Source organism: Sphaeramia orbicularis, unplaced genomic scaffold, assembly GCF_902148855.1.
Source record: "Sphaeramia orbicularis unplaced genomic scaffold, fSphaOr1.1, whole genome shotgun sequence".
Classification (NCBI taxonomy): Eukaryota; Metazoa; Chordata; class Actinopteri; order Kurtiformes; family Apogonidae; genus Sphaeramia; species Sphaeramia orbicularis.
The window spans coordinates 21,095-32,500 of record NW_021941457.1 but is presented as its reverse complement, the minus strand read 5'-3'; the positions used below and the strand labels follow the sequence as shown (position 1 = coordinate 32,500).

The 11,406-nt window shown below is 41.0% G+C and overlaps 1 protein-coding gene across 1 annotated transcript in view; it reads right to left on the bottom strand.

Moving 5' to 3' along the window:
* Positions 1 to 11,406, bottom strand: part of LOC115415835 (kinase suppressor of Ras 1-like) — a 31,438-nt gene that overhangs the window by 1,095 nt on the left and 18,937 nt on the right. The window contains exons 11-16 of the mRNA XM_030129483.1: positions 10,490 to 10,720; positions 7,125 to 7,321; positions 5,975 to 6,071; positions 5,730 to 5,863; positions 5,354 to 5,485; positions 2,781 to 2,916 (exon numbers count right to left, since the gene is read on the bottom strand). Coding sequence (XP_029985343.1) covers positions 2,781 to 2,916; positions 5,354 to 5,485; positions 5,730 to 5,863; positions 5,975 to 6,071; positions 7,125 to 7,321; positions 10,490 to 10,720 — 927 coding nt within the window. The remainder of the gene's footprint in view (positions 1 to 2,780; positions 2,917 to 5,353; positions 5,486 to 5,729; positions 5,864 to 5,974; positions 6,072 to 7,124; positions 7,322 to 10,489; positions 10,721 to 11,406) is intronic.

Sequence of the window (11,406 nt, the reverse complement as noted above, 5' to 3'; positions counted from 1 at the left end):
ATACATGTTATACATTCACAAAAATACATTTATCCATCCATTCTCTTCCTCTTATCTGGGGCCAGGTCGCAGGGGGTAACAGTCTAAGCAGGGATGCCCAGACTCCTCCCTCTCCTCAGACTCCTCCTCGAGCTCTTCTGGGGGGACCCCGAGGCATTCCCAGTCCAGTCCACAGTCGTAGTCTCTCCAGTATGTCCTAGGTCTTCCCTCAGGTCTCCTCCTGGTGGGACATGCCCAGAACACCTCCCCGGGGAGGAGTCCAGGAGGATCTGAACCAGATGTCTGATCCACCTCAGCTGGTTCCTCTGGATGTGGAGGACCAGCAGTTCTACTCTAAGCTCCTCCCTGGTGACTGAGTTCCTCCCCTATCCTTGTGGACCCACCCACCCTGCAGAGGAAACTCATTTGGACTGCTTGTATCCTGGATCTGGTCCTTTGGGTCCTGGATCTGGTCCTTTAGGTCCTGACCCAAAGCTCCTGACCACAGGTGAGGGTGTGAACGTAGACTGAGGGTAAATCCAGAGCTTCTCCTTTGGGCTCAGCTCCTTCTGAACCACAACAGACCCATACAAGCACTGCATCACTGCAGACGCTGCACCCACCCACCTGTCAATCTGAACCTCCACCCATCCACCTGTCAATCTGAACCTCCACCCATCCACCTGTCAATCTGAACCTCCATCCTTCCCTCACTGTGAACCAGACCCAGATACTAAAACTCCTCCTCTTGGGGCAAAGACTCTCCGCCGACCTGGAGAGGGCAGATCACCTTTATCTGGTCCAGAACCATGGCCTCAGATTTGTAGGTGCTGATCCTCATCCCACTCCAAACCACCCCAGGTCACGCTGAAGGTCCAGGTTCCATGACGCCAACAGGATAACGTCATTTGCAAAAAGCAGAGATGAAATCCTGCGGTCCCCAAACCAGATCCCCTTCGGCCCCTGACTGCACCTGGAAATTCTGTCCGTAAAAATTATGAACAGAACCGGTGCCAAAGGGCAGCCCTGCCAGAGTCTAACATGCACCTGGAACAGGTCTGACTTTCTGCCACCAATGTGAACCAGGCTCCTGCTTCAGTCATACAAGGACCGGACTGCCCTTAGCAGAGGACCCCGGACCCCATACTCCTGAAGCACCCCCCACAGGGTACCACAATGGACACGGTCGAACGCCTTCTGCAAATCCACAAAACACATGTGGACCGGTTGGGCGAACTCCCATGAACCCTGGAGCACCCGATGGAGAGTGTAGACCTGGTCCAGTGTTCCACGACCAGGACGAAAACCACATTGTTCCTCCTGGATCCGTGATTCGACTATCAGTCGGATCCTCCTCTCCAGTATCTGAAATAGACTTTCCCCTGGAGGCTGAGGAGTGGGATCCCCCTGTGGTTGGAGCACATCCTCTGGTCCCCCTTCTTATAAAGGGGGACCACCACCCCGGTCAGCCAATCCAGAGGGACTGTCCCCGACTGCCACGCCATGTTACAGAGACGAGTCAACCAAGACAGTCCTGCACATCCAGACTGAAGGGACTCAGGGTGAACCTCATCCACCCCCTGTGCTCTGTCCAACCACCTGGGTGACTTCAGCTTGTGTGATGGACCAGTCCACAGTGTTGGTGGTGCACTGCTTTACCTCCTGAGGCATCGGACAGTTTAACAGAATTTCCTTGAGGCCGACCAATAGTCCTCCTCCATGGTCTCCCCAAACTCCACCCAGACCCCAGTTTTTGCCTCCACAACCACTTTGGCTGCCATGCGCCTGGCCTGCCAGTACCCATCAGCTGCCCCGGGAGTCCCACGAGCCAACCAGGCTCCATCAGACTCCTTTTTCAGCTTGACGGCATCCCTTACTTCCAGGGTCCACCACCGGGTCAGGGATTGCCGCCACGACAGGAACCGGAGACCCTGCGGCCACAGCTCCGAGCAGGCGCTTCAACAATGGAGGTGGAGAACATGGTCCACTCGGACTCAATGTCCCCAGCCTCCCCCGGGATCTAGGAGGAGCTCTTCTGGAGGTGGGAGTTAAAGACCACGCTGACATCGGGCTCTGCCAGATGTTCCCAACAGACCCTCACAACATGTTTGGGCATTCCCAGTCTGTCCTGCTTCCTCCTTCGCCAGGGGATCCAACTCACCACCAGGTGGTGATCAGCTGATAGCTCTGCCCCTCTCTTCACCCAAGTGTCCGAAACACATGGCCAGAGGTCTGATGACACGACAACGAAGTGGATCATGGACCTCCGGCCCAGGGTGTCCTGGTGCCACGTGCATTTCTGGACATCCCTGTGTTGGAACCTGGTGTTTGTTCTGGACAAACTGTGACGAGCACAGAAGTCCAATAACAAAACACCACCCAGGTTCAGATCAGGGGGGCCGTTCCTCCCCATCACCCCCTCCAGGTCTCACTGTTGTTGCCTATGTGGGCATTGAAGTCGCCCAGGAGAACACTGGAGTCCCCAGTCGGAGCACCATCCAGTACCCCTCCCAGGGACTCCACGAAGGTCTGGTACTCTGCACAGCTGTTCGGCCTGTAGGCCCAGACAACAGTGAGGCACCTGTCCCCGCCCCAAAGGGGCAGGGACACCACCCTCTGGTTCACCAGGGAAAACTCCAGCACATATTTTCCATTTGACATGTAAAATCAGTCTATTTTTGTCATTTCATTGATAGTTTCCTGTATCTTAAAAATACTGGAAAAATCTGTAAAATAAACGGTGAAAATTCTGTTAAATTACAGTTTTGTTTTATTTTTTCCAGTGTATGTTCCAGACTGACCGTGACCTCCTTGCCCAGATTGGCGTCCACCAGCTCCCTCCTCATGCCCAGTCCACTGCCCACCATCCAGATCTGGGCCTCCACTGGCTGATCAAGCAGAGGCCAGCCTCCAACATGCAGCTCATACCAGATGGTTCTGAAAGACCAAGAGCACAAATATAATATATAAACATGAGTTATCAATGAACAGACACATTTGGACACTTAACAGGGTTCTCAAACTCCTGTTCTGTCAGGTTCCACATTCAGTCTGATCTGATCTGAATAAGAACAGAATAACCAAGAAATAATGACAACTGACAATGTCTGTTTGAGTGAAAAAAAAAAAACATTAAATGATGAAAATACTTGCTTTTATAAACGATCCAATCAAACAAACATGTGAATAACTTGAAAAAAACTGAAATTTCTTCATAAAAATCAGTGTAATTTTCTCAGTCTTCTTCCTCCACTTCTCATTAGTCCATGTGCATTCTGGATCAGATCTCCAAAGACACTAAACACTGAGGAACAGGAAGAAAAGAGTTCAAACTGGACTGAATTTAATACAGACATTTCAGGTTGGACACATTTGTTCAGGTTAGTCACATTTTATTGGTACAGGAGAGTTTGGAAATGGAAATATTTTCATAATTTATTGATATTTTTTGCACTGAAACAGAAAAAAATTTGAAGTTGATTCAAGATTTTTTGCTTAATTCAAGATTTTATTTGGCTTAAGTCAAGACTTTTTTTTAACTTAATTGAAGATTATTTTTGCTTAATTCAAGATTTTTTTTTACTTAATTGAAGATTTTTTTTGCTTAATTCAAGATTTTTTTGTTAAATTTAAGATTTTTTTTGCTTAAATGAAGATTTTTTTTTAATAAATTCAAGATTTTTCTTCTTTGCTTAATTCAACATTATTTTTTACTTAATTGAAGATTTGTTTTTGCTTAATTCAAGATTTTTTGCTAAATTTAATTTTTTTTGGGCTTAATTCAAGATTTTTTGCAAAATTTAAGAATTTTTTTTGCTTAATTCAAGATTTTTTTTGTCTTAATTCAACATTTTTTTTTTTTTTGCCAAATTTAAGTTTTTTTTTTTTTTTTATGTTTTTGCTTAATTCAAGATTGTGGAATTTTTGACTTTGCTAATTCATCCCAGGGGTCAGATTGGAACCTTTGGGGGACACCATTTGGCCCCTGGGCTTCATGTGTGACACCCCTGCTGTATATTGACCCAAAACAGGAGGACGGTTTGAGTTGACTAGACAGAAACACAGACAGAAACCATGTCTTTGGATCAGGTTGAACTGTCAGGACAGGTGAAACATATTACAGCCCGACTGATTAATCTGCCGGCCGATTAATCAGGCTGTTATGGAAAAAATATTGCTCTACTAATTCGTCTATAATAATGAAGGATAAATTCAAACGTTCAGTGTCAAAGAAATCCCTTTATTTGGAGCTCCATAGAAACAGATCCCCCTCAGACAAAGACTGAGACGCTCTGAACCCAAAAATACAAATCACCCTGTAGTCTTCTGTCTCCCATGAGAAAATTAGGATGTGTGGAAAGTGTTTTGGTTAGTGTCAGGAACTTAAAGATCAGACCCCTGTGAGAAATGTTGGTTTGGCCTTCTACTGTGGACACAATACAAAAGAGGTCCAAACTGCTCTAGAATACACAGTGACATGAATATATCTGAAATAGAGTTAGAAGCCTATATGATATATGAAATATATATGAATATATATGGATATAAGTAATATTTCCATTACAAGGCCGATTATAGTGTTTCACTGATTAATTAACATCGGCCAATATGTAACCAATGTATTAACTTTTTTGCTGCGCAGAGATTCTGTCACTCACTGCTCGTGTGTATGTGTGTGTGTGTATGTTTGTATAAAGAGTCAGAGGAACAGTAAAGCCTGTCAGTTTCACTTTCACTTCTGCTCAGACAATGACGCTATCACATTATCACAGAGCTGCCCCCCCCCCCCCCCCCCCCGGCGAAAATCACGGACCCCCCTCATCTTATGAAGTATTCACCCCCCCACACACCTCCATGTCCGTGCACTTCCTGTCTCCCTCAGTTTCATTCTGCAGACAGGCCTGGGTGTTAATAGTGTAGGGGAGACTGGGGACAGTTGTAACACGGGTCAGTTGTAACTATTGCAGTTCCTCCAATCAGGAACAACTTAGGACTCACCTAATTCACTCTGCACATGCTCAGTTTAGTCCTTAGTCCACATGGGCAGTTGTAGTGCCGTGAGGCAGACACATCCAAATGTGTGAGTGAAAACATCATTCTGTGCTCAGTCATATTTTTTACTCTAATTATTTTTGTGATTCCATAGTTTGTGTTTGAAAGTTGGGTGAATTATCTGTGTGAGACGAGCACAGATTTATGCACCTGTTTATCCACCTGTCCACAATTATCTAATATCAGATTATTATATCCTGTGTAGATCAGTGTTCTGATTTCATATATCGGCCAATATATTGGATATCGGCTTTTTTAGTCCCCAATATCGGTATCGGCATCGGCCCCAAAAATCCCATATGGGTGGGGCTCTAAGACATACCCGAAGGCGTAAACGTCTGCAGGTTTGGAGAAGGGCAGGCGGTCCTGGTCTTCCTCTGGGTTCATCTGTCGGACGATCTCTGATGAAAGATAGTAGATCCAACCACGAGGAATACGAACAACACTCTGTCTCCTGTCAATCAAAGACAGATGACAGGTCAGCTGAGGACAGGAGGACTAGACTAGTCTAGCCTAGTCTAGTCTAATCTAGTCTAGTCTAATGTAGTCTAGTTTAATCTAGTCTAATGTAATCTAGTCTAATGTAGTCTAGTCTAATCTAGTCAAGTCTAGTCTAATATAGTGTAGTCAAATGTAGTCTAGTCTCATCTAATGTAGTCTAGTCTAATCTAACCTGGTCTAGTCTAGTCTAGTCTTACCTGTCCTCCTGGACCACTCCTGCCATCCCAAACAGGCCAAAGTCTGTGATCACCACTCGGTTCCAGTCGTAGAAGACGTTCTTGGACTTCAGGTCTTTGTGGATGATGCCTTTAGCATGAAGATAACCCATACCCTGTAGAGTTAGAACAGGGTTAGGGTTAGAACAGGGTTAGGGTTAGAACAGGGTTTGGGTTAGAACAGGGTTAGGTTTAGGCTTAGGGTTGGGGTTTCCCTCTTTCCTTACCTTTACGATGTCCTGTGCGATCTGTCGGGTTTTATTTATGTCGAGTCGGTCCAGTCTTTCTCTGACGACAGAATACAATGGCACGCCTTTACAGAAACTGGAAAAGAAAAGAACGAGTTTAAACAGAGCGTCTGAATTCACAGATCTACAACAGAACAGGATTTAAACCAGAGAACTGAATCTGACGTTCTGTCAGGTTCCACATTCAGTCTGATCTGATCTGAAGTCGCATAAGAACAGAAGAACCCAGAAATAATCTTCAGTTAAGTAAAAAAAAAAATCTTCAATTAAGTAAAAAAAAAATGTCAAATTTAGCAAAAAATCTTGAATTAAGCAAAAAAAGTCTTCAATTAACTAAAAAAAAATCTTGAATTAAGCCAAAAAAAATCTTCATGTAAAAAAAAAAAAAAAAATCTTGAGTTAAACCAAGAAAAATCTCAAATGTAGCAAAAAATCTTGAATTAAGCCAAAAACAATCTTCAATTAAGTAAAAAATAATCTTGAATTAAGTCAAAAAAATCTAAAATTTAGCAAAAAATCTTGACCTAACCCAAAAAATTTTTGAATTAAGCCAAAAAAATACAAAAAAAATCTTAAATTTAGCAAAAAATCTTGACCTAAGCAAAAAAAATCTTGAATTGAGCAAGAGAAATTAAAAAAAATCTTAAATTTAGCAAAAAATATTGAATTAAGCAAAAACTCTTGAATTTAGCAAAAAATCTTAAATTTAGCAAAAAATCTTGAATTAAGCAAAAAAACCCAAAAACTTAAATTTAGCAAAAAATAAAATAATCACATAAATTATGAAAATATTGACATTTCCAGTGTTTAGTGTCTTTGTAGATCTGATCCATAATGCATATTTAAATTTCGTTTTTTTGTTTGTTTGTTTGTTTTTCCCTTTTTTTTTGGTTTGTTTGGATAGTTTATAAAAATCAGTATTTTCATCATTTGTTTTTTTTTTCACTCAAACACAGACATATATGTGCAGTTGTCATCATTTCTCAGTTCTTCTGTTCTTATTTGACTGCAGATCAGATCAGGCTGAATGTGGAACCTGAAAGAACATCAGTTTTAGAGCCTTAGACTAAATCAAACTTTGGTCGTGAGTGTGTGTGTGTGTGTGTTGTGTTGGTGGGTGTGGTCTGACCTGGTGATGATGGCCAGGTGGGGCGGGGCCATGCATGCTCCCATGAACAGGATGACGTTCTGGTGTCTGGTCTGTCTGTAGTTCATCACCTCCTTCTTAAACAGTTTCAGGTGTTCCTGGTTGGTTCCGTCCACCTCCAGTAAACGAATGGCAACTTCACCATGCCAACGACCCCTGTGGACACGCCCCCAACGGCCCTGGGGGGCGGGGGGGTGTCACAGGATTAACCCTTTAACCTCTGAGTTTAGGTATAGGTTCACATATGAACCCTTTAACCTCTGAGTCCACTTAAAGGTGAACATATTATGTGACCCTTTATGTGTGATATGTAACTTGATTGATTTTTTTTTTTTTTTTTTTTTGCTTATTTCAAGATTTTTTTTTTTTACTTAATTGAATATTTTTGGGGGGTTTATTTCAAGATTGTTTTTGGCTTAATTCAAGATTTTTTGCTACATTTGAGATTTTTCTTGGTTTAACTCAAGATTTTTTTTTTTTTTTTTTTTACATGAAGATTTTTTTTTTGCTTAATTCAAGATTTTTTGCTAAATTTGAGATTTTTTTTGTCTTAATTCAATATTTTTTTACTCAATTGAAGATTTATTAATTTTCTTTAGACATTTCAGGTTGGGCACATTTGTTCAGGTTATTCACATTTTATTGGTACAGGAGAGTTTGGAAATGGAAATATTTTCATAATTTCATGTGATTTTTTTGCACTAAAACAAAGACAAACATTTGATGTTGTCAATTCTAGATTTTTTGCTTAATTCAAGATTTTTTTACTTAATTGAATTTTTTTTGGCTTAATTCAAGATTTTTTTTTTACTTTGTTGATTTTTTTTTTTTACTTCAATATTTTTTTTTTTACTTAAATGAAAAAAATTAAATTAAACAAACAAACAAACAAAAAAAAACAAAAAACAAAAAACAAAAAAAAAACAAAAACAAATATATATATATATATATATATATATATATATATATATATATATATATATATATATATACAGTATAGGCCAAAAGTTTGGACACACCTTCTCATTCTTTGCATTTTCTTTATTTTCATGACTATTTTCATTGTAGATTCTCACTGAAGGCATCAAAACTATGAATGAACACATGTGGAATTATGTACTTAACAAAAAAGTGTGAAATAACTGAAAACATCTCTTATATTCTAGTTTCTTCAAAGTATCCACCCTTAGCTCTGATGACTGCTTTGCACACCCTTGGCATTCTCTTGATGAGCTTCCAGAGGTAGTCACCTGAAATGGTTTCCTAACAGTCTTGAAGAAGTTCCCACAGATGCTTAGCACTTGTTGGCCCTTTTGCCTTCACTCTGCGGTCCAGCTCAACCAAACCATCTCGATCGGGTTCAGGTCCGGTGACTGTGGAGGCCAGGTCATCTGGCGCAGCACTCCATCACTCTCCTTCTTGGTCAGATATCCCTCACACAGCCTGGAGGTGTGTTTGGGGTCATTGTCCTGTTGAAACATAAATGATGGTCCAACTAAATGCAGACCGGATGGAATGGCATGTCACTTCAGGATGCTGTGGTAGCCATGCTGATTCAGGTTGCCTTCAATCTTGAATAAATCCCCAACAGCGTCACCAGCAAAGCACCCCCACACCATCACACCTCCCCCTCCATGCTTCACGGTGGGAACCAGGCATGTAGCATCCATCCGTTCACCTTTTCTGCGTCGCACAAAGACACGGCGGTTGGATCCAAAGATCTGAAATTTGGACTCATCAGACCAAAGCACAGATTTCCACTGGTCTAATGTCCATTCCTTGGGTTTCTTGGCCCAAATAAATCTCTTGTGTTTGTTGCCTCTCCTGAGCAGTGGTTTCCTAGCAGCTGTTTGACCATGAAGGCCTGATTCACGCAGTCTCCTCTTAACAGTTGTTGTAGAGATGTGTCTGCTGCTAGAGCTCTGTGTGGTATTCATCTGGTCTCTAATCTGAGCTGCTGTTAATTTGCGATTTCTGAGGCTGGTGACTCAGATGAACTTATCTTCAGCATCAGAGGTGACTCTTGGTCTTCCTTTCCTGGGGCGGTCCTCATGTGAGCCAGTTTCGTTGGAGCGCTTGATGGTTTTTGCGACTGCACTTGGGGACACATTCAAAGTTTTTGAAATGTTCTAGACTGACTGACCTTCATTTCTTAAAGTAATGATGGCCACTCGTTTGTCTTTACTTAGCTGATTGGTTCTCACCATAATATGCATTCTAACAGTTGTCCAATAGGGCTGTCAGCTGTGCATCAACCTGACTTCTGCACAACACAACTGATGGTCCCAACCCCATCAATAAGGCAAGAAATTCCACTAAGTAACCCTGACAAGGCACAGCTATGAAGTGGAAACCATTTCAGGTGACTACCTCTGGAAGCTCATCAAGAGAATGCCAAGGGTGTGCAAGGCAGTCATCAGAGCTAAGGGTGGCTACTTTGAAGAAACTAGAATATAAGAGATGTTTTCAGTTATTTCACACTTTTTTGTTAAGTACATAATTCCACATGTGTTCATTCATAGTTTTGATGCCTTCAGTGAGAATCTACAATGAAAATAGTCATGAAAATAAAGAAAATGTGAAGAATGAGAAGGTGTGTCCAAACTTTTGGCCTGTACTGTATATATATTTTGGCTTATTTCAAGATTTTTTTTACTTAAATTAATTAATTCAAGACTTTTTGCTAAATTTGAGATTTTCTTTGGCCTAATTCAATTTTTTTTACTTAATTGAAGATGTATTAACCCTTTAACATCTGAATCCACTTAAAGGTTCACATATAAACCCTTTAACTAATGAGTCCACTTTCCGATCAGCTGTGTTTTTTCGTACCTTTCCGATCAGCTGTGTTTTTTCATACCTTTCCGATCAGCTGTGTTTTTTTCCGTATCTTTCTGATCAGCTGTGTTTTTTTTGTACCTTTCCAATCAGCTGTGGTTTTTTGTACCTTTCTGATCAGCTGTGGTTTTTTTGTACCTTTCCGATCAGCTCTGTTTGTTCGTACCTTTCCGATCAGCTGTGTTTTTTCGTACCTTTCCGATCAGCTGTTTTTTTGTACCTTTCCGATCAGCTGTTTTTTTCGTACTTTTCCGATCAGCTGTGTTTTTTCGTACCTTTCCAATCAGCTGTGTTTTTTTAGTACCTTTCCGATCAGCTGTGTTTTTTTCGTACCTTTCTGATCAGCTGTGTTTTTTTCGTACCTTTCTGATCAGCTCTGTTTTTTTCGTACCCTTCCGATCAGCTGTGTTTTTTTTCGTATCTTTCTGATCAGCTGTGTTTTTTTCGTACCTTTCCAATCAGCTGTGTTTTTTTTCGTATCTTTCCGATCAGCTGTGTTTTTTTCGTACCTTTCCGATCAGCTCTCCCAGTTGCAGTTGTTCATATGGGATGTCCCACTCCTGTAGGTAGATGCTAGCCTGGCTTGGACCCCCCCTCCAGCGGCCCACCGCCCCCCTCCGGCTGATGGGGTGGGGGGGGGGCAGGTCCTCCAGTCCATCTCCCCCCCCCTCCCCCTCCCCCTCCCCCCCCTTGCCGTTGGCTGGCTCCTCCTCCTTCGTCCAATTGTCCTCTGCGTCCTCCTGTAATGAACAAAACAGTCAACTTTATTAAAACGCAACTTATTACACTATTTTAAAAAAAATTTTAATTTACAGAATTTTCACTGTTTATTTGACAGATTTTTCCTGTATTTTTCAGATACAGGAAAATATCAATGAAATGACACAAACAGACTGTGATTTTACATGCCAAATGGAGAATAACATGAAAAAAACTAACTGTGAATAACCATAAAATGTACATTTTTAAAAAGAATTTTTTTTTTCACAGAAAAATACAGTTAAAATACATTTACAAGTGTATCGCAGTTTCACAAATATTTATTTTCTATTCATGAGATTAAACTGTTAATTTAAAGTTTAATACTGTAAAACAAAAAAAATAAAACCAGATAAAATTACTGACAATTAACAGTAACAGAAGTATTAGTTCTGTCAGTTGAACCAGACTTGTTTGTTCATTGACAAATATCTTGTGTAATTACAGGAGGTTTCACAACAAAAATGTTGAATAAATGTATTTTTGTGAATGTATAACATGTATAAGCACTGATAAACTGTCCAAATACAGTTTTTATCAGTGGATTGGACAACTGAGTCTGACTGAAAATATATGTATATATGTGTGTGTGTGTGTGTGTGTACATATATATATATATATATACATATATATATATATATATATATATATATATGTAATTGGATTG